The following is a 24611-nucleotide window of genomic DNA, read 5'->3' as shown; positions in this document are numbered from 1 at the left end:
CTTACCCCTTCTGACTGCTGCAAAAAGCTTAGTCCGAGGAAAGTGAAGACTAATGAATGAAATAATACCAGAGCTGGCTGTTGCCAGGAAAAACACACTCTGATTCAGTTAATTTGTTCTGTTAATGGCAAAGGCTGTGATTCGCAATTAGCTTATTTTAAGAAGCTGTAATGAAAAGAGTTACATCAGCCGTAAGGTCAGTGTTTGATGAAGATTATTAGGCTCTTCGAGTTAAGAGAACAGGGCCCCTCAAGAGGCGGTGATGTCTGTTTAAGATCATCTTGCTTAAACAATACACGGCTGGCTGAGATTTTCAAACTGGGTTTAAGCCCCTTCAGAGAAGCTGAGAAGGAGAGAAAGAAGAGGGGGCCGTCCAAATATTCTGGCAATGGAAAATGTTCCACAAATCAGATTTGTGTACACTCAACTTACTAACTACAGAAACATCCATATTGGTGAGTCTCTTTGGGGTAGGGATGCTCGTCTAGCCCAGGTGGGATGAATTACAGCAGGCATGGAGTTTGCAATAGTTCCAGCTCCCTCGCAGAAAGACTCCGTGCACGTCAGTCAACCAGAGCCGCTTGAGCAGCTGAGAAAAGCTGAGCCCAAAAGAGGCAGACTCCCCCCGCCTCTCTCCTTCCTCTTCCTTTACATTGGAATGGGAAGATATAATAATATACTTTCTTAAAAGGCAGAACTCTCATGGTTTCTGTACAACTGCAAATGATTTCATTGCATTTGAATAGGGTTAAAATAAAAGTATATGTGCTCTTAAAAGTCAAGATCATAACTCGCTAATGAAGTTGCAAATTATCCAGAAGAAAACCATGCATGGGCACATGCTGAACGGCAGAATCTTTTGCCTCTAAAATTTCAGTTATTGCCTTTGTAATATTAAAGCCCAACAGGGAACCGGCGGGACACCGCTTGTGCCCTCTTGTCATGTTATGAGTTTCTGGTTTCAGATAAAAGAGGAGAAAGGGCCCTTAAGAAAGCAAAGAACTGGAAAAAAAAAATCAAACTTCCTTCTCGGAAAGCTAAGGGTTGTTTTCCTGGACATGATGGATAATGGCACTTCAACGTTTTTTAAATTTTTAATAGAGAAAATGGAGGCAAATTATGGAGGGAAAAGAGCACATATAAATAAATAGAACAAGATGAAGTTTTGACAAGAGCTTGCCTCAATTTCTTTCTTTTTTTCTTTCTTTCTATCTTTGTCTCTCTTTTTCTTTCTTTTTTTGAAATCTTAAACCCCATTTCTGGCTTGCATTTGGTAGGATTCCTGCTCTGGCTTTTATTAAAAACAGACTTTATGTGGTCAGAATTCTCCATCTAAACCTAAAATTTAATAGGCATAAGGATCCTGACACAGTCTCTTGCTCAGTCTCAGGTGACCCCCGCCCCCCACCCTCACGGGATTTCCCTCCCAATGAGCTGAACTGGCGCTGAAACTCGAAGGTTCAGCGCAAACCAACCAACTTTCCTCTTTGACTCTGAACTCTCATTTCTGGTTTACATTTGAGACTCTTTGCAAGGCCAGATTAAGTTAAACCTGACTCTAAATTGAGAATATTCTAGAAATTTTGAACAACACAAACACTGTCCTATAAATTTCCCAAGGTAGATGCATTAAGCCCAGTGGCTCCCCTTCTCCAGCATGAACTACCAATTCCTGCCAACTCCCTTCTGTGTGCAAGCTCGGCAATACCAAGGGCAACTCCACCTCACTGAACAAATGAACATAGCATTGGACAGCATCTCTGAAGGGTACTGGCAAGAAGAGGTAAAGCAGCCAAGCGGGCAGGCAGAGACATGCACGTTCACTCCTGAGGACAGGCACCACAAGGTTGCTCTGGTTCTTTCTTACAGCTGAACAGACAAAATAGCTGACTTGAAGGCTCCTGTATGGGACCCCCACTCCCCACTCTCAATGCCCCTTCCCCAATGGCCTCCATACCTTCCTGGCACAGTGGTCTCCATATCATCCTGAAATGCAGAGGACAGGGCCCCTCCACCCCTGCCCAAAAGTATCAGTAATGCCAAAGTTGAGAAACCCTGGTATTGCGACTGGGGCCTAGGCTCTGGAGTCAGACTGCTTGGGATTAGAGCCCTGCTCCACTAGGGCCTGGTTGAGCAGATGTGGGCAAATTGCTTAACCTCTGTGCGAACTGATAACCACCCACCTTGTTGGGTTGTTGTGAGTAGTAAACAAAAGTAGACCTGCAAAGCCCTTAGGACAGTGCCTAGCATACATTGAGAGCACAATAAATATTAGCTATTGTTTTTACTATTACTAGAAATTTAGCTCAGTTCCAAATAGATTATAAGCCAAACCTATTGAGTTTAGAGAAAAAATAAATCAGTTTGAGAGTACGTATATCCTCTTTGATTAGGACCAAAATGGTGATTACCCGACCAATCACTGTGCTTCACAATTTATCAGACACTTTCGAATGCCTCGTCTCATATGATCTGAGCAACGACCTTGTTGAATTTGTCCCTATTTCACAGACGAGGAATTCCTGGCCCAGAGTTGAATGAGTGCCTGAGGTTTGAGGCAAACCAGGTCTTCCCAAGCTACATCCCCTGCTATTCCTGCTGTACCACCCTTCGTTTACTGGTTTAAGGTTGCCCTTCTCTTCATTACTCCCGACAGCCTGAAGATCAAAATATATGTAAGCACCATAATCAGAGGGCAAGGTGACTCAGGCTTCAGGGGTGGGCGGTGTAAGGCACTTCTCTTTTATGGCACATGCATAGTTAAGATTTTCCTTTAGGGAGCATCCAAATATTTTCATACTCTGAACTGAGTTTTTAAAAAATTAACTTTCTGTATAGGATAATTTTCTTTCCCTTGAAAATTTTTCATGTTGAGAAAAAAACCAATTTCTTTCATTTTCAAAATATCTTCTTTATATACATTGTACATATTTTGAGGTGAATGTATGAAAGTGAGAATAGAGCATCAACTCTATACATGTTTGAAGTTTCATTTATTTATTAGTTATTTTGTTTCATTTATAAGCCTGAAAATCTGCTTTTCAAACGTATCATTCAAATGCACAATGTTCTATGTCATAGATGTTAGTGGCTACACAGCAATCATTATGTCTGTGTTAAAATTTCTAGGCATAATGTTTAAAAAACAACTGCAGGTTAATCAGCCAGATTTTTACTCAGCCTACATTTAATATCAGGTTTAGGGGTCATAGTTCAGAGATCATGAATAATATTCCTTGAAGTCAGTGGTTTTCTAGAATTCCTTCCCTACTGGAGAAGGCAAGGCCCTGGTCTGCGATACTCTCATGACATATGGAGCACCCAGCCATGGCTCCTTCCTTTGAAAATGGTCACACTCTACAGCGTCAGCTGCTGAAATGTCACTCATTCGGGCCCAGTTTCTTTGGTCCCATTTAGTTTGTGCCTGTTGGTAAAGGAGAGGCTTGGACCACATACTGGTCTTTACAGGGTGTCGCTGGCTCAGCAATTTTCTCACGATTCCCCTCCCGGGTGAGAACAGCAAATGTATTTGGTAAAATCTTGGCGGTTTTCTTTCCCAAATTTTGTCTGTCATGCTCTGAGAAGAGAACCACAGAGCCCCGGGTCCCGCCACGTGCAGCCCGCTTACCTGGGGACGCTGGGCGGAGCCCTGGCTGGCCGGGACGGGACCTGCGGAGGCGCCCCAAACGCATCACTGCCACTGGGGAACGGAGGCAGCGGGCCGGGCCGGAAGGGGACCGGGGGCGCCCCTGCATGGGGTCCTGGTGAGGGGGCAGCAGGTGCAGGTCCCCGGCCAGGCGTGGGCCGCGGGGGCATGGTGCTCAGGGTGGGCCTCCGCTGTGTGGTGGGGCTCGGAGGGGGTGACCTGGCGGCGAGACCAAAGCAGTTTGCTCACTGCTGCTCCTTCTGGTTTTGGCCCTAAAAACACACCTTAGAGCTTCCTGACAGCTTTTTAACAACTATTTGCCTGAATTAGATCCATGTTAGGAAAATTAGAGGGCATAAAAGGGGAAAGGGGCCAAGGACTGTTTCCTCACGCCTCACTCTGGACATGCTCAGTAGTAGTTTCTTATGTATCCTTTTAAACTACATTCTTCAACAGTTTCTCTCTCTAAAGATCCCTTTCTTGTACATAATAGAACAGGATGTTCTATAGCTTACTTTTTAAAAGCTGCTCATTAACTTGGCTGTCCTTATTCCAGTACTATTGAACTGACGGCCTTTTTAATGGCTATGTAATACTCCATCGTAAGGCCCTATTGTGCTTGTTTTTTAAGGGAGTTGGGACTACCTGACGGGCTGTCTCACTCCTGAACTTAAATATCATTTTGCCTCTTTTTTCTGTAGGTTCATCTTGGTTTAGGGAAGCACGCTCAGGAAATGATCCCGGACAGGCTCGGCAGGGCCCCTTTCCTACCTGCGGGAGTGCTGGATCCAGGAGTCGTCCACAGGAGGCGGTGCGGGGGTGAACGTGGTGGCAGTGTTGATGTCGCCGATGATCACGAGGGCTTCTTTAAGGGCTTGGTACATTCGGAGCATCTCATCCCTGCGCTGGGCCTGTTCAGCGGATTCCTCCATCAGAGTGTTTTGGTCCTCTGAAGAATATAGCTGTGCTAGGAGCTCTGAATTTATGAAATCTTTCACCTGTCAGGTCACAACAGAAAAGTAAAAATGGGAATGAATGAGTGATCAAAATGGTACAAACTGGTTCAGACAGAGTCCACTGAAGTCCACTTTAGAGAAAGGGAAGTATCATCTGTCTGCCGACTCTTATTTTCTTCATTATCCCCCCAATCCTCAGTATTGGTACTAGTGTAACAGTTTTCCCTCTGTCTTACAGCTATTGACACTAAAGAAAAACATCTGTTATTAGTTGAAAAGAGGGCCAAATGCTGCCATCACCAGGACAGGGCCTGTTGGCCGTGCAAGCATTTCTGCAGGGCTATCTGAGGCTGCCTGGCCTATTCGTGATGGAAGGTGCCAGGAGGTGGCGGCAGTACTTTCAGTACTTTGCAGATGCAATGACATAAAGACACCTGTGTAATAACACAAGTTATCCATTGCTATGCATTCCTGGTCCTTTACCTAGCTTTTTTCCAAAATCTCCAGAATACTATTAAGGCCCCAGGTTTCAATGTGTCTAAAAATGGAATTAGGACAAATAAGTGAGTATTTATTTAATACAGAACCTTATATAATTGTGCAAGTTGATTTGCCAAAAAAGTGAAAGATACGCTCCCTGCTTTCTAGAAGTTTACAGTAGAAGTTACTTAACAGTGGTGAGGTGGTGTGAAGTCCCACAGGTAACAGACATATAAAAACAAACTAAAATGTGACCAACATGAATGAGTCTTGGGGTAGGGTGTTTGGGAGCAGGATGGGAATGGAGGCACAATTATGCTGCCCAGCACTGAGCGCCAGAGCACCAGCCACCTGAGTTCATCAAATAAACCTAAGACACCACTGACCTTCAGGCACACCACTATAGTACATGCCACTAAGAAGGAAAAAACCACCATCAATTACACTATGACAGAATGACTAGATGCCACTGAGTGTAACATGCATCTTCATGTCAGAAATACTAAATAGGAAAAAAATGAATATGAGAATCGATAACTATGGTATGTCCCGAATGCCTTCAGAAGATCTCTGACTTAATTCTCACCACATATTAATGAGACACACATTATCCTGAGTTTACAGATGGAGAAACTGAAGTTCAGCGAGTATACATAACTCACCCAAAGGCACGCAACATGAAGCTGAACCCAGAATCTTCTGACCTGAAGTCCAGTGCACTTTCCATCATCTTTTACCCCACTTTGATTGTGTGCTTAGAAAAGATTATTTATGTTTAAGTATCTTTACTTTAGAGTAGGTTAGAAAGTATGCTAATTAACTTAAGTCTTGAAAAATAAACCCACTTGGATTTTTCATTTCTCTGTTAAATGAGAATGCTAACACTTATCTAGGATCACTGGATCAAAGAAAGTCATAAGGCTGGTCTATTTAATTGTTACAAGTTCAGGCAGACAATAGAATTTCTGGCTTATAGTTAAACTTGTCACTCAGATATGACAAGAATACACAGCTTCATTACTTTTTAAAGGTGGGTGTCAAACCATGTAAATAATGCTATTAATCAGAAAATTCAGCTAAATATCACAGCTTCTCTGTGGTGAAATGACTGTTCTCTCCACATATTTTGTAGATCAAGAGTGATTCAAATGTGGAAATACTCTAATATACAAGATAAGTTCAAGTAACTGTCTGGTGAAGTACGTTTATGTGACAGTTGTGGAAGGCCAATTAGCCAGGCAACCTGGGGCCAGATGTGAAGGCCTTGAATGCTAAGGGGAAGTGTTTGAACTTCAGGCAGTGGGAGCCATGGAGGTTTTCAAGTAAGTAAGTGAAACAATAGAGTTTTAGGAAAATTAATCTGGCTATGATTGGAAAAGAATTTGCAAGGGTGGTAGTGGAGATGAAGGACTCTGTTAGACAACTATTGTGGATGATTATGACATGCTAAAGGGCTTAATTTAGCAAGGTTGCAGTGCAATAGAAAACATGGGCCCATATAATTGATATTATAAAGAAAAACCAGTTGGACTAGGTGCTGTTATGATGTGAAGAGCAAGGAAGAAAGGAACAAAGACGCTTCAAGCCTTGAGGTTTGGATAAGTGGGAGTACAGAAAATCAAATGTCAAGAAGGAAAGTCAGATTTAGAGGAAAGACAATAAATTTAGCTTAAGGCATATTTCATTCCCCTCCTTGAAGATTTATTCACTTCTATACACACTTGCAGGTACCCAAGCGGTCACAGACATTTGCACAAATCTTCCACTGCTGGGTGAGTTGTATGCACTTGGATGGTGAAAATCAAAAGTTGGAAATAAGATAATTTTCCTGGCATTGACCATCAGTTGGGTTGAGCTCTTTTGAAGCTTTATATCTTATGCGAGTATCACTTAGGATCTATTAAACACAATTTAAATGAAGATCCTTTCAAGAACAGATTTAAAGCAGATCTGAATTAAGAAGCAACTGTCAAACAAACCACAAAATAAAATAAGGGCCTATTTCAGCATTCTGATCAAAGATCTACCTTGAATCAACTCTTCCATGTCAAAATGTTACACACTAAAACTTGCCTACTACCCAAAAGATTTGGCAACGTTCTGAAATAATGTATTATCAGCATGAGAGAAAATGGCAGTACGGCACAGTGGTGAAGAGCATCTGCTTTGGAATCAGCTCTGAATCTGAATTCTAGTGGTTATCGTTCTTGGAAATAACATAACCTCTCTGAGTCTCAGGTTCCTGATCTGTATGATGGCGATAATTGTAGTAGCTGCCTCAAGAACTGTTGTGAGGATTAAGTGAAAGAACGAATATACTTCCTAGCATGATGCCTAGTATTTAGTTAGTGCTCTGCAAAGAATAGCTGTTCTTTTTATAGTAGAGAGGCTAAACTGGCATTAGGTACACAGAAGTTGGAGAGCAAACAGAAAGCTATTGCAATAGAGCAGGCATCAAGTGACATGGTTCAATACAGAGTGTAGGCTAACATTTTATTTTGCACATAAGCAAAATTTTAGGAAGACTCTTCTCCTGCCAGCCTAGCTTTGTGATGCTACAATGGCAACGAAGGTGGGGGGACTTTGGGGAGTTCCCAGACATATCAGAGACTTTCTCAGCAGTTGTATGTCCATGGCACAAATATTTAAATCAAAGATTCTGCACAGCAATTAGAAGCCAAGTGGATCCCTTTTAGATGACAGCATCTAGAAAATGCCACACAGAACATGACATAAACTAGTTATACTTGGATGTGAGATTAGAAATAATATTTATGCTTTTAGTTATAACACCTTATAACCTACACATCTTTGTGTGGGTCACAAAAAGCTTCACACATGAAAGCTCATTCCAGTTGGAGCTCTACAGCCTGCATAAATGGGCATCATGGCCCCAAGTTGTTGTGCTCAGTGTAAAGGAATGTGAGGTCATTAAAAACAGCCCATGTTTTCCCCTTTCTTTCTTTAACCCTTCTCTAGCAATCTGCTATATTTTTGGCCCTCAAACCATCTTTGTCTTTATTACTAAGATCATTTGACAGCCTTCACAAATAGAAGAGACATTTCTAGAGTTTTCATACAAATCAGTTACTAAGGAGACCATTTCCTTAAATCTTCTTGTTTCTTGATGGAAGGGCTGTAGTATGGAACACAGTGGTAGCTCTCATTTACATGAATACACATATAAAAATACAGCTGAGAAGTTTAAATTTGCTGAGTTTTGGAGAGATGCTTGGTTAGAATTTTGTATCTCTTTGAGATCTCATAGTTCTCTCATTTCTACTTAAGCCTCTTTTCCATTTCCCAGGGATTCCGTTCTGCTAAAGGCCAAGGAAGTTTTCCTTCTCTAAAAAGTAACGTCATTTGACTCACAAATGTAACATTGAGCAAAATAAGTCAGACACAAAAAAACCATGTGATTCTAAAGTTCAAGAGCAGACAGAACTCATCTACGGTGTGAGAACCCAGGCTTGTTACCCTTGGTGGGGAGTGGTGGGGCAGCGAGAGTGGGGCTTTTGGTCCTGGTTGTGATCTCATGAGTAGGATGCTGAATTCTTGACCTGTAGAAACAGACCAGTGGTCTGGTATTTAAGATGGACTTTCCCGTCAATGAACATTTAAAATAACACTTGACTTCATACAGATTAGTTACAGTGAGTTTTGAACCAGGGCACATGTTACTGATTTCCCACTGAAGTGCCAATGGCCAGGAGAGCAAATATGGATCTTCAGGGGCCCAGGGGCCCAGGGGCAGTATAGATTACAAACTCTAAGTGCAAAATGCCTCTAGATTTCATATTTGGTTTTTAAAAAGTTCCATAAACCTTTACTTTCTATTTCGTATTATCTGGGTTTGTTTGAATATGAGGAACAGTAGATTTAAAACACCGTTTCTCATATTCAGACAAACCCTAATTAAATCTCCAAGGAAAATGAACCCTCTGGGAAGACACACCATGTGTACACTCTGGAGAGAGAGCACCCTAGTTTGAGAAGGCTGACTTGTCGTTTTCCTGATGTTGCCCTTTGTGTTATGTAATGTTGCAATGGAAAGAGTACCAGACTGTGAATGAGAAGACCTGGATTTTAATCTTGACTCTGCCAGCTCCAGCTGTGTGATCCTGGGCAAGTCATTTAATTTCTCGGAGGCTCGATTTTGTCATTTGTAATCTGGGCAACATAACAAGTACCCAGTGGGTGGAGGTCCTTATGGGATCAAATGCAGAAGTATGAGTCATGCTGCCACTCACACTTGTAGAATAAAGCTGGATCCACTGTTTTGATTCTCTGATGGAGAACAACTGGTGAGGTGGGCTACGGAGAAAAGGCCATCCGAAAGCGCTTGCCCGGGGGTATTGTGTGTGCGTTGACTTGAAAGTCCTGGGCAAAATGCTGCTGCTTTGACTGCAGCCTGTTGAGAACAACCGCCTGCCATCAACTTGCTATTTCTTTGTGCTGCTGTTACCTGCTATGTTTAAGCAATGAAACAGCTGCTGCATTTCAATAGACAAAGGCTTACAGTATGTCTGAGGAAGGCATTTATTGCTGGCTTTAAACTTCTTAAACAATTCCATATGGAGACATGAGTGGCAGAACACTTAATGTAAACTTTCAAAGGAAACTGCCCACCAAATTCTGAGCTTCGTGAAAGTTGGCTGGAACAGATTCCTTTTTCAGAAGGCAGAGTAGCCACTGCCATCTCAGAGAGGAAGGGCCCCAGCGCTGCTTTGATAGTGGCAGTCCACAGAGACAGGACCCCATTTCAGGCACATGGTTGTTCTGGAGGAGCAACTGTCATCTTCTGCCTGAAGCCAGTTATGGAAGCAGCACGGTGGAGTGGATGGAAGTGAAAATGAGGAATCAAAGTGATCATTTTCTAGTTGTGATGCTGATCATTTCTTGTGCTCAAAGATCTCTTTACTTTAAATCATGTAAAAACTCAACATGTATGCATGACGCACTGCTGGGTGGGCACCATGTTCCTGTTCCTTGTACTCTGCAGGGCGTTTCTGGACTGAACAAAAAAGGCTCAGACCTTCTGTACAGTAAGGTGCCATGAGAATATGAGCACAGTTTTTAAAAATGGATTTATATTTTTACATACAGGATGACCTCCTTAATTTAAAAATATTTAGTATGAAATATAAAACTGCATTTTTTACATATACAGTAAGAAAGTGGGTAATACTCAAAGAAAAGCAGTCACCCTAAATGCATTTTCTGGTAGAAACACAAAGTAAATTTCAAACAAGATGACTATAACTTCATAAGAACACTGCATTATATGATGTTTTGCTTTCTCCCCATTCCTGCTAGTCTCCACTTCAAGGTCAGACCTGGGAAACCAGGTCTTAACTGGCATTTTTCTCATGTGAGGTCTCTCTCAGACAACTGGCAGAGCTTGACCTTCATAAGTAATACTCTGTTGGCGGGGTTGGGGTAGGGGTTAGTCATTTCATTAATGCAAGCCAGCACACCAGGGACACTGGGGGCAATTACCCTTGCGTTTCGTGTGTGTGTGTGTGTGTGTGTGTGTGTGTGTGTTTCTTGAGAAGGTGAAAGTAGGATAGATTTGCAATATGGTCTTTCTTTTTTCCCTTTAACTAATTTGTGCCAAGCTGCTCCTCACAGCTATAGACAGGAAGTGCTATTTCCTGTGCTGATGATTTAATATAGTGCAGAGCAAAGCAGTGTTTGAACTGATGGCAGCACTAATGACTCTCGGTAAAATAGTGAAAAGATAAATGATACTTAATCAGGAAGATGTTTAAATAAGCAAGGGTCTGGATATACCCGGCAAAACAACCTGAACTCATTTAAGTAAAGTTAAGAGGGTAATTTTAAAAATATACAGACTGTTTGTTTAATACTTTGTATTTTTCAAAATGGCATATAGTCACATTTATTATGTTCTCTGACAATTCTGTGAAGCAGCTCAGTGTACTTACTGTAGAAATGACTAAATTCAACGAAGAGGAGCCAGTAAACTTGCTTCAGGTCCCACAGCACAAAGCAAACTTGAGAGAAAGTTCATAGTTTCTAAATTCCTCGTATGTCTCTTATGTTGCCGGTATTTCAAAGCATCCTACTACTCTTGCTTAAATACACCAAGTACGTATGAAGATAAAGTTAGTTAAAAAGGAGATTGGTCCCATGAGTGCCTGAGGCTTCTTACAGTCAAGGAATGTACAGATCATGAACAACAAATGGGTTGCCATATTGACAACACAGTTTTGGAAGGAATCTTGAAATATGGATAAAAGGCAGCTGTATTAGTTTTCTGCAATTTTAGTTTTCATAGTTCTTCCATATATACTGTCTTGTGGAACAAATCCCTAAGCTGAGTACTTTTTCTATGATTAGTGTTTTACATATGAGAGAACAGATGCAAAGAAGGTTAGTGATTTCTTTTAGGTCAACAAAGTCTATAGCAAAACCAGGTTTGGAACCCGGTTTCTCCTGAATTCTAATGTGGGCCTCTTTTCACTACTTTGCCATCTAATTTGTATTTGTTGCAAGCAAATGCTCATAATATATCATTGATTTAAACAAAAAGGTGTCCTTAGAAGATACCTAGGGATAAAATTGTTGATGTCTCCCTTTTCAGGATTCAGAAAACTTGCTATAAAACACCCCAGTAGAGCATAGCATATCTAAGAGGTAAATTCTCAAATAACTTGTGATATTATATGTACTTTAACAAAGTAGCTATAATAACCAAATCAGACCACATAATTTAAGTATCCTATCTGACTACTATAAAAAGAACCATGAAACAGGAGAGATTCTATCCACTATAGATCAATTAATGGCTGGCCTAGCAGGACACTTTGAGATTTGTTCAAAGTTATATCTTCCTTAGCTTAGAAAAGGAAAGCTGACTGACTTAGTCTCCAAAGGGAGAGGTGAAAAGCCCCTACCAGGTTAAAATAGCATTCCATCATTTTTAGAAGGTGAAAATAATCATATTAGCATATTGTGTGCACGTCTGTGTGGGTATAAAGAATAAGTATCTTTTGTCTCTAATCTCAAAGTCTAGGAGCCAGGGCATCTGGTTTTATTGCTGGCTTTGCAACTAATTTATGCCCTGGCTATAGCTGTGGTATTTCTGCTCTGCTTTATTGTAAGCAAATTCACACCCTTCTAGAGGAGATAGTCAACAGGGGATACCATGGTACTGGAACTAGTAGTTTTACACTTTCTTTCCTAAGTTACCTTTCACTGATCAGTCCCTTACCATTTGTAGTGGAAAATGATGAACCTGGGTAATGGGACTTTAACCATCCAGAAAATATCACAAAGAACCTGAAGGAAATGTGAGCAATTTCCACACTAGGATGGGTTAGAAGTTAAAATGAAGTAGATAAGAGTCACTTACATTATTGATCATAAGGTGCATTATCGTTTTTGGAATTAGATCTCGGATACATTTGTTGATAATAGACATGTAGGAGTCCACGAGGTTGCGAATGGTCTCCACTTGCCTCTCCAGTTGTGGGTCCATGGAAAAGTTTTCTGCTTGGCCATTCTCATCATTTTCAGTCTAACAGAAAGGGAAGAAAACATGGGTTATTTGATATTTGTTCAGAAGGAAAATACCAGATATTATTGATGATCAGCTTCTGCTTCCTATATTTGGAGTTGTGCTACTAGAGAGTAACTTTATCTTATTGAACATCCATTAATTCTGAAAAGAGATCACAACTGTGTAACTGTCATCCCACTTTTAGCTTACCAAATACAGGAAAAGCAAGTATTCTAATCCTGAAGGAATGTTGAGGTGAATAACCAGATAAACAGTATACCTAACGACATAGCCCTAGAAAACAATCTAATCTTAAACCATTCTCAAGCTGGTCAAAAAACTGAGTCCAAACATAGGATGTAGATGTAAATCTCTGGGAGGGGTATCCTAGGATGCTATAGATTAGAAATAACCTTGGTGCTGTTCTGGAGCTCCTAGGTCTGCTCTGGAACGGATCAGCATTTGGATCAGCCCAGATTTAATATTAAATCTCCTAGGCCTGGCCTGCAGCCAAAATAAGAGATATAGAGGACAATTCATTTTTCCATGGACTTGCTGGAATTTGTTATGTCTTCTGTCATCACTACTAAAGGTTGGCTCCATTGTGAAAAAGTTACAATTTTAACTTCCAACTTGTTATTCTTTGAATAAAACAGAGCACATCTATACACAAAGAATTTATTTGTGCAACATGAGAGAAGCATCTGTTTTCTATACTATGGAACTTGAGTTAATTAATTCTGGCTTATCCACCAAAGGCTGGGCTGCAACGGCATCTTCATCATTAAGGGCTGACCTGTTGGCTTGGCCTTGAAATCAATTTAGAACAAATGGTCTCCATTTCAAGTCAGCTGAACCATCTAAGACCCAGAATATGATACAAATATTGCTAGTGGTCTGGCCACTTTCTAACATTTGGAAGGATTTAATTATGAATGCAAAAAGGGGGGGGGGATTATTTATTGCTTCCAATGTGGACATGAAATGCTTTTCTTTGGAAATGTACATACTTGTTCTGCCAGGTTTTCAGTCATCCAATCACAAGTCCAGTCAAAGCACTGTGCTAAATAGCTTAAATGAATCTATAATTTACATACTTTTCTTTTGAGTCAATATGCATGTGTGAAACACATATTACAGGCCACAGAATCAACAGTAACGAAGATAGAAATTAGTTCTAATAATGTATGTAAGTTTCTCTTGCTCAGAAGTATCCAACACTTTAAAAAAATATTAAAATAATATATATGCTCACTCTAAAACACAACAGTCTTTTTCCAATCCTGATCATGGTCCCCTATGTAAGGGTGACAGAGGACATTTCTGAGGCATCTTATTGCTACTACAGCAAGAGAACTGGAGGTTTAACAAATGACAGTTGTTGTTCTATACCATTTCTTTCTAAATGGTCTTTGGTTGCTGAAAGAAAGAATTACATGAAGTCCAAGATAATTATTTATTTTTGCTATTTATTTGTGATATAAGCACAATAGAATCTTTTGATAAATAGGTAAAAAGCTAGGGCCATGAAGTGGTCAAGTGACAGAGGAAAGGTCAGCCCTGGTGGTGAAAAAAATAATAATGTTCCCAAACTTCTTTCTGGGGCATAAAAAAACACTGCAAATATGCTTCATTCTGGGCTCAAATGCTAAGAATTAGTGGTAACTGTGATGTTGTTTTAAGGGTATTGTCTTTGAAAGTAAAAACGTTAGGTTGAAATTCAGACTTTATCAAGTATTGGTTGTGTGGCCACACTTTGGTTACTTAATGTAAATGAGACTCAGCTTCTGCATCTTTCAAGTGGATGTTTCCTTCCCTGAAAAACTTGCAGAAGCTAAATGAGATGATGTATATGAAATGACCTAACCAAAAGCCTTGTGGGTGCTCAATAAATGTTAGTTTCTTTCTTTCCTTTCTGAACAATCATTGGAATAAAATTTAGAGAGCTGCCTGTCTCTCAATACACATGAAAATTTAAGATGAAAAACCTGAGCATAAAACATTTTCAATCCAAGCAATATAAAAATGACAAGCATTTTCTTTTACAATTCCATGCTTTCTGCAAGCTAGTGCCCTTGCCTGGAAGCTCCCCCTCCCATCTGTGAAGACCTTTCCTCTTTCGAAGTCCTGCTTCACCATCACCTCCTCCAGACAAGCTCCCAATGGCCTTCAGACCCTCCAACACTCCCCATTCTATACATTGTCTGTGTCCTGTACTCACTTTTATTATTTAATATCCAGCCTAGTATTATGCTTTTCCCCCTGTTAGACTCTGGGGTCACGTTCATCTCTCCCTTCTCAGCACCTAGCAAGAGCTTGATACAGAAAAGGAGGAGGAGGAAGAGATAACACTACCAGAGGGTTTACCTATATCAAGAAGCTGCCCCAGTGCATTTGGGGGTCTCCAAGAGTGCTTCCTTCTAGAGAAAATGGAGACCAGAGAAATCCCAAGTCGACGAATTAGGATCCACTACTTGATAACAGTGAGAATGATAAAATGATTATGAAATTATGTATGTTAATGAGAACAGATGACCTACAGCTTTGTGAGGAAAACATCTTTTACATAAAGCAATATAAAACTCCATAATGGATATACTATAATTCAGCTTGTCTCTCTGATCTAAAACATACTGGGATTTGGCTGTTGTATTTAACAGTAATGGGTAATGGTACTTCAGCATCAACATATTGCCTCTCCCAGGGACATGTATTGAGCACCTACTGTGTTTAGAACAAGCACTTTGCGTAGAAAATCCATACCACAACCTTAGGAGATGGGCACCATGGTTATTGTCAACCTACAGAAGGGCATGTTGAAGCTCTGAGAGTGGAAATTTGTTCAATAAATGTAAGATTAATGTCAATGTTAAACCAATTTCTTTTTTTTTTTCTTAAGTATTAAAAAAAAACAAGAAGTATTATGAAACACTGAACTATCCATACTATGTCAGGTAAGTTTCACAGATAAAACAATAAATATAGAAAGAGTTTCTAGGAAAAAGATATAAAAAATAAGTGATGCAACCAAAAGAGAAAAGCAGAATAAACAGTATTTATTAAAGAACGTCTAGGAATATGAAACACCAGGAAAATTATACCACTATCCACATTTATATATAGAAACACTGAATTTACCCATTTCACACTGTTCTTAACAAAGAGCTTGCTTGACTTTTTGCATATCAAAATATGCAAAAGATACTGATTTCCACTTTCTGAAACCAGATACAATTAATAAGCAATGTGTCAGAAAGAATGGAGAACACTGAACAGTTTAATCCTCAACACTGGAAAAAAAAATAAAAAGAAGTGTTCCAGAATAACCAGTAAAACAATTTGAAATTCTCTTTAGCTTTTGGAAATTCTAGTAGACACGTGGTCACATGCAAATCCTAACTAGTCTGATAACACCAAGGACATAATAAGGAGTCATAGAATTCATGCACATTTAAAGTCTTCTTTGATTTTAGAAGGAAGGAGTAGTTGCCCCTTCTAGTATGTCCAAGATGAATGGGACAAATATACATAGATGCAAATGCTCCCTTTTCTCTAAACCCAGCTCTAACCAAATTCTCTATTGTGCTCTTTTCTATATGTATACTGTGACTATGCATTTTTTCTTTGTTTAAATTATAGGATTGCAATAGGATTCTTTGCAGTCTAAGCACTGAAGTGACAGCTGTTTATCATTATCCTCATCAAGTGAATGTAAAATAAAAAGAGTAATTTGTCTCTGATCTTTGAGGCAAAAAAGAATGGTCTGCAAACATTTAACCTTTTATGTGCAGGTTCATTGATTCTGTTTACTAAATGTGAATAATATTGTGAAAACCAGCTTTCTTCTGAAAAATAAAATGGACAGGCCTTCCTATTGCAATTTTTTGCAAAATGGTTTTTGAGAAATCTAATGCACTTTAAACAATCAAAAAATAACAGCTCAGCACTGTAAAGTGTAAAACTTAATATCATAACTTTTTATGAAGCTATTTACACAGTATTCAAGAAATAGACTGTTTTACAAAATATGAATTTAAAAGCTTTCTCCAAAAGAGTTAATACTTCAACAGGTAAGAGAATAAAATAATCGATTCAGAAATAATTTCCACCATACCTTAAAGCATTCATTATAGAAGCTCTGGATTTGACCAGAATGTCTATTTTACATGTGTTTGCCTTCCTTTCCTTAACTCTCTTATTTAGTTACATCATAGGCTTCTTTGAGGATCACTGAAGTCATCTGAATAAGGCTAGTGATTGTAACTCCTTAAAAGTAGAATAATAGAAATCCAAAGTACCCTAACAATAATATGTACACAAACATACTGTAGAACTAATGTGTGTTCCTGGGGTGTGGAGGTTTGCTGCATCTCTTCTCACCAGTGGAGAGCAGTGGATGATAATCTACAGATCTACACAAGTGATTTTTCCAGGTAACCAATGCCTGCCCCCTTTTTGGTGCCTTATTATTGTTATACAATTCTCTGTTACCTTAAAGAGCAGAAAATATAATTTAACTTTCTTTAGTGAAGCCGGTCATTATGGAAATACTGTTACCATGGCAATGCAGCTTTGGATTTTCCAGCCCCACATTGCCAAGAATATTTCACTGAAAACCTTTCCCCATTCCCAGTCATGCACTTCTAATTTGCAGAGGCTGGGAGGGCAGGCAACCAAAATTGTAAAAAACGATGGGAGAAACATGCTCAGCAAAGCCTTTGAGTCTAGACTACAGGCTGGCGCTTTGTGACTGGTATTTCATTCATTAGTTCAACAAATATTTATTTAGTGTCTCAGGTGGACTGTGAGAGATACAAAGGAAGTCTAAAACCACAGGCCTTGCTCATGAGATTATTCCCTGGCAGGGAGGACATGGTATGGTATGAGTCAGTGATTCAAATGAGCTCAAGCATGGCGGGCTTCAAGGGGAGTCTTTAATGAGGACAACACTTGGGATGAACCTTAAAAGTTGAGTGATAAGTTACAGCAATGGATGTATGAAGAAGATGTGGTACATATATGCGATTACTCAGACATAAAAAAAGAATGAAATCTTGCCATTTGCTACAACATGAATGGGCCTAGAGGGTATTCTGCTAAGTGAAATAAGTCAGACAAAGACAAATACCATATAATTTCAGTTGTATGTGGAATCTAAAAAACAAAATGAATGAGTGAACTAACAAAATGGAAACAGACTCATAAATACAAAGTACAAACTGGGGGTTGCCAGGGTGGTGGGGGTGAGAGCACGGGCAAAATGAGTGAAGGGGGTACAGAAGTACAAACTTCCAATTATAAAACAAATAAGTCATGTGGATGACAAGTACGGCGCTTGGATTATAATGAACAATATTGTGATGACTTTGTGTGGTGCCTACACTTAACCATGGTGACCATTCTGTAATGTATATAAAATGTTGAATCACTATGTTCCACACCTGAAACTAAGTAATAATGTCTATCAACTATACCTCAATTATAAAGTAAGAAAAAGAGAGTTGGGTGAGATTTCAAAGACTGGGACTTAGGGAACATGCTCATTATTTTATCCCTGGTACTTAGCAGAGTGCCCTATATATACCAAGAGCTTCATAAATATTGTGGAATGAATGTAGAAAAAAAAACACCGCAGGCCATTTCCTGAGGGATCGGGTTTCTGTCTCAGATGGAGCCTGAGCGACTGAGCTCCAGGTGATGGGGTCACTGCTATGTGGAAAACGTGAATGTTAACTTGGGTTCCTAGGACTGAGTTCTCCAGGTAGATCTCTTCTTTGCAAGGCCAGGATAAATAACTATCTGCATCCAAAACTGTATTTCAATTGATTTAAAGATTTTGATGACTCTGTCTCAGGATGTCTTCAGGTTTGACCTGTGATTGTAGTCAAAATGCTGGAAGGTGAAGGATGCATCTCTCTGCATCTCCTATTTGCAAGAAACATCCATAATACAGGAGAAAACACTGAGCCTAACCAGATCCAGGTTATCCAGAGGACAGCCATTAAGTTGTCCAGCAGGACCCAATTCTGTCGACTATTTTCATTTTTATTCCTCCCTCTTCTCTTTTACCTGTTACTACCTTTTTATTCTCCCTATAACTTCAGCCTCATTTCCTTTCTAAATAGTATCATAATAAACATTACAATACTATGTAAGATTAATGTGAAATAAAACAGCTTAAACAAACCCCTAAGGATTTAAAAAATACTTGATGAAAAACAACAAATCTATCTTAATTCTGATGTAGCTCTGTATCTTCTTTTTTTTTTTTTAACTCTCATTCAGCCCACTAGCTGCCTAACAGCATATTTCCATGTGGTACCAGTGTATACCTAAATCTCTAATAAATAACTTGGATGATGACAGCAAGGAATAATTAGAATTTGGAGGAAGAAGGGGTGAGAGGAATTCCTCATGTAATTGACAGTCATGCATTTGCATTTACAATGCATAAAAACAATTGCTTTTATCTGCAACTATAAAAAATAATTGTGGTTATAAGAATTCTTAGAGAAATCTGAAAACTTATGTACTCTGTCCTAAGGTCCTCCTAGAAGTTATAATAATTTAAGTCTGGTTTTTAATCTATCTAAAGGCCTGTATTGCTATAAATAATATTAATATTTTGTTCATGAATAGGAAAGAGTCATATATCAATGCTTTAAACACATTATCAAGTATTGCTATTCAAACATCCTTACTGAGAATTCTTTCTGAAATTATGATATTTATTTCTTGGAAAATTTTAATCTTTTTAAACTAAGTTTACTTACCATAAAATAACAAACTTTCATCCAAACAATAAGACTAAACTGAGCAATTTAAATGGTTTCTTTACAAGAATCACTTCCCTTACCACCATTTTTGGTTTTAGATAATAAACCAAAATTTAGACAATTTAGAAAGGGAAAAAATTAATTTTCAAGTACTGACTCTTGGGAAAAATATTCGTGTTTGTTTAAAATTTAATTTTGGTATAAAGAAAACCCTTTTCCTAAAAAGAACTGAAGTTAGTTAGAATCAACTGATGGAAATTTCCTTTTTAGTGAAAAAAAATCACAGTGTTTCTTTGAATTAGCAAAACATGAACTGGAATATTTCCAAAGAGAAAAATCTCCAGAAAATTGGAACAAATAAAATAAGGGTAAACATAAAAACAATCTGTAATGGTTAATTTATGTACCAACATGGCTGGGCCATGGAGAATGCAGACATTGGTACAAACATTATTCTGAGTATTTCTGCAAGAGTTTTTTTGGACAAGATTAACATTTAAGTTGGTGGACCCTGAGTAAAGCAGATTGTCCTCCATAATGTGGGTGGGCCTTGTCCAATCAGTTGAAGGCTTGAATAGAACAAGACTGACCTCCCCTAGCAAGAGATAATTACTCAGCAGACTGCTTTCTGACTTTATCTGCTACATTGGCTAATCCTGGTTCTATAGCAGACTGCCTTTGGACATGCACTGGAACATCAGCTTTCCTGGGTCTCTAGCCTGCCAACCCACCCAGCAGATTGGGACTTGCAAGCCTCAATAATTATGTGAGCCAATTCCTTATAAAAATCTCATATACACACATATGCATGTACACATTTTATTCTATTTTCCTGGAACCCTGACTAATACACAGCCTGACTATAGATTATAAAACAGTATGTGATTCAATGTTACATTGCTTATTGGAGTTTAGAGGTACTGTAAGATTCCAGAGAAGCAGAAGATCAGGAAAAGCTGTGAAGGGGAGTTACACTTGTCTTACTCTAATGATTTACCTTTGCTTCACAGTATTCTCTAAAGGAGAGAGAGAGATGCATCAAAAAAAAAAATCCATGTTCATCCTCTATCACAAGGTCTTGCTATCACTCCTTTGCTGGTAGACAAAATATAAATTAGGAAGGCCTCCTCTTTCCCCAACTCTCAGTCCTGGTGGTTAGATGGAACTGTACTGTTTGGGCCAAGACACTCTAAATACCCATCTGGGCCAGATGGCATGTGATCGAGCAAAGCAAATTATAAGCACATTCATGAGAACTACTGGAGATGATAAGCTTCCTTTCAGTTAGGAATGAAAACTTTTTAAGAAGTGAGCTTGTATTGATGAGTCTATTTCTGATTTGTTTATTGTTCTAGATTCTGCATATAAGTAAAACTGTGTGGTTTTTATCTTTCTTTGACTTATTTCACTAAGCATAACATCCTCTAGGTCCATTCATGTTGCAGGAAATGGCAAGATTTTATTCTTTTTTATGGCTGAGTAATATTGTATTGTGTATATGTACTATATCTTTATCCATTCACTTATTGATGGACACTTAGGTTGCATCTATCTCTTGTTTACTGTAAATGATGTTGCAGATAACATAGTGGTGCATGTAACTTCTACTTACCATAGGGGAGGGGTTAGGGAATGAGCAAAATAGGTAAAGGAGATCAAGAGGTACAAACTTCCAATTACAAAATCCGTAAGTCATGGGGATGAAAAGTACAACATAGGGAATAGAGTCAACAAACTGTAACAATTTTGTAGGGTGACAATTGGTAAGTACACTTAACTGGTGAGCATTTGATAGTGTATATGTGTCAAATCACGATGTTGTACACCTAAAACTAATTGTATAACAACTATACTTTGATAAAAAATTATCTTTTGATTAAAAAAAAAAGAAATAAGTCTACCCGAGGGCAAGCCTGCCTGCCTCAGAGTGAAGAGGAGTTGAACCTGCCCACGAATGACATCAACACAGAGACCAGTATATTGAGATGTGCAGAGAGGCAGATACGGGAAGACATCATTTGAGTGCCTGGATCTGGCTATGCTGGATCTCTCTACCTCTGGATTGCACACCAGCCAGTAAACTGCTTTGTTATTTTTAAGTCCTGGCTTGGCTTTAATTTCTGTCACCTACACCCTAAAGAGTCCAAATGAATAAAACACTTATGCATTCATGATGTTCTCTGAGCCTAAAACTATGCTTCCACCTTCAACTGTTCATCCTTCATGTTTTAGTGTGAATGTAACACAGCTTTGATTGCTGCATCCAAAATACAATAGCCTCTTCTTGTATCTGAACATTCCGTTTAAGCTTCTCATCCTTTGTCTTGTATGTTAGTTAGGTACATAAATGCCCATTTCCAAACTAAATGGAAAGTTTCTTGAAGGCAGGAATGGTTGGTGGCAAATCCACAATTAATCTCAACAAAAAGGACTAATGAGATGCTTAATAATTCTTAGGGAACCACTACCACATTGACTCATTCTTACTATATTACCACATATACCAGTTAATGGCCTATATTTTTCTTTTTTTCTTCAACAAAACTGGGAGGCCAACACCCAACATATGGAAATATTTCTACATTGAAAGTTATGTGAGGAAAAAAAACCTCACTAAATGACAATAAAATGTCAGGTAGTTTTCAAACTGATTTACATATATTAATTCATTTAATCTTATAGCAACTTTATGAAGTAGATATTATTATTCTCATTTTACAGATGAGGAGTGAGTCACAGAGAGGTTAACTCGTCTCAGTAAGTGGTAGAATTGGGATTCAATGCAGGTGTTCTGACTGCATAATATACCTTCTTAACTACATAATATAACTTCTCCATTCTTCTATAAGGTTAGGGTGGGATTGGTGCTCAAATACCATGAAATGATCTGCAAAGACCATGGAATGAAATGTGTAGTTCCAAATGTTACCTGGATGACCAAATATAGTGCTGTGAGAAAGCCTGATAGACAGAAAAGACAGAAAACAGTTCTTGACGCTCATGATGAAGGCTCCTCTTTGATTCAGACTGACTTGCGTGCTGCTAATTCTGTAGCATCACTATCATTGCAAATGAATAAATACTCAAGTAACCAAAGATTACAATCACAAGAAAAATCTGTAAGAAGGTAACACCTGAAGGTTAGGGGGACATACGATCATGCTCACAATGTACACCTTAGGAATCCTATGGTTCTTATTTGGAAATGCATAACTACAGGGAAACTTTAAATTATTACATCCGTCACACTCCTTGTTTAGCAGATATTCTTAAAGCTCATTTTAGAATCAGGGTTGTAAGGGCTTATAAGGTCTATAATAAAAACTGGGTCTTGTTACAAAGATTGAAAGACGGACAAAGATGTGGAAGAAAAAATCCCAAATATTATAAAACCAAATCTGTCAGTTGTTTTGTTCTTCAAAAATATTCACATGGATGATATAGACACATTATAGTCAAGCTAATAAAGCCCTAGAGAAAGCAGGAGAAATAAAATTCAAGTATTATTGAAGCAGCACAGGAGGTCATAATAGAGAAGCTACATAATAAAGTAACAGCATAGGTATTCAGTGGCTTTCATTTAGTTCTTCCTGATATTATGAGGTAGATAATCCTTAAAAGTTCAGTGCAAATACAGTATCACTTGCTTTACATGCAAAATTATTCAGTAAAACACAAAGAAAAGAATGTAATGGATTAAAAATACACAACAGGTAGAATAATTGCATCTTTCAAGGGTGTAGGAAAAAATGATAATGGCTTAAAGAAGTAGCTGCACTCCAGGGTTTTGAATTTCACCAAGGCCCACTGACCACTGGAGTTGATAACGCTATCATCTGGATTCAACTGCAGAATTCCCCAAAGGCCACAGGATAACTTCTCAGCCAGTTGTGCACATGAATTAGTGAGTACACCTTTGTCAGACATTCCAGGGCCCAATGGTCTTACCAGATGATACAGATAAAAAAATCTAAAAAGTGTTTTAGAAAATGTAGGTTCATTTCTGTCAATAGGAAAGGTGACAGTAAAATCAGAAGAAATTTGCCAGGTTAAGATGTTACAAATTTCTGATTTTTGATAGTCAAAGGTGGGACATTTCTGGTGATAGCACTGGTCCACATCTGTCTAGGTCACCACGCAAACTACATGCACATGTCTGAGGGTTGGAAAGGTACTTCCAAAGTGGCCCAAAACAGACCTTTTGTCTTTGTAAATCCTCATTCCCAACTAAGAAAGAAACTAAGGTGTAAAGGAGTTTATGTCAATTGAGGCAAACTTTCAGTTTGCAAAAAACAGAAATTCGTGAAGATGCTAAAAATAACATAAAATGCTGAAACTACTGATTCTGAAAATATGAATGATTAGACAAAAGTCCATATGCTAGACACAGTGATCATCGAATTTGGAGCTTATTCTCTTTTGTCACCTGTCTCCATCTTTCTTCTGAAATTGTGTGTGTGTTCCCTGCTGAACAATATAGACAGTGTAAAATGTAGAAAGTGAAACTTTCTTTACTTCACCTTAATCCTGATGTTCGCTTCTGCTATCAAATTTCGTCTACTCCTCAGAAGGTGGCAAAAACCAGAGTGGCAAGATTGCTTAAGGATCAACTTATGGTGCATTTATAGTAACAATTAAAACTGTTCTAAGATAAATTTGAAAAAGGTACAATTATTATTAGAAAAAATTCTGTAGTATTAAAAAGTCTGTATACATGAGATAGTATAGAGGACTATGTTAACAAAATTTGTAAATATGACATGAGGTATAAGAGAGAAAGTTGATGTGGTTTCTTAAAAACTTTCTTTTCCTAGACTGTTTATAAAGTAGTTTAGAAGCAGAAATCAGACTATAACTACTAATAAACATTCATGAGTTTACAATTCCAAATAATGCTTTTTATGACCAGATCAAGATGCTCCTTTACAGAATAACAAGGTAACTTTAGATAAGAGATGTAAATATTGCTAACAAAATGTATTACTGCATATATTTACAATTATCCCCAAATTTCTCTTTTTCCTAACCATGGCTTCATAACTCTGAGAAATATTATTAGTGAGCATTATGATATTCTCTCTGCCGGTTTTGTTTATGTCTACTCATTTATATAAATGCCTTCAATTAAAATAGATACAATGCTTTCTGAATTTAAGAGTCATACCTCTTTGAAATTCTCATCATAAAATTTTATACTACATGGGTGGCCAAATGAATCAAAAAGACAT

The 24611-nt window shown here is 38.5% G+C and overlaps 1 protein-coding gene across 5 annotated transcripts in view; it reads right to left on the bottom strand.

The window, feature by feature from the left end:
- DNM3 (dynamin 3) overlaps positions 1–24611 on the bottom strand; it is a 585714-nt gene that overhangs the window by 24146 nt on the left and 536957 nt on the right. For 4 of the 5 annotated variants that reach the window (XM_057507881.1, XM_036918454.2, XM_036918458.2 and 1 more), the window contains 3 exons: positions 12461–12625; positions 4418–4644; positions 3629–3865 (listed from right to left, as the gene is read on the bottom strand). In XM_057507881.1, coding sequence (XP_057363864.1) covers positions 3629–3865; positions 4418–4644; positions 12461–12625 — 629 coding nt within the window. Of the gene's footprint in view, positions 1–2976; positions 3425–3628; positions 3866–4417; positions 4645–12460; positions 12626–24611 lie in introns of those variants that run through there. The other variant, XM_057507880.1, reaches the window with a different exon arrangement.

The sequence above is a fragment of the Manis pentadactyla genome, chromosome 9, assembly GCF_030020395.1.
Source record: "Manis pentadactyla isolate mManPen7 chromosome 9, mManPen7.hap1, whole genome shotgun sequence".
NCBI lineage: Eukaryota > Metazoa > Chordata > Mammalia > Pholidota > Manidae > Manis > Manis pentadactyla.
This window is presented reverse-complemented; position numbering and strand designations above follow the sequence as displayed.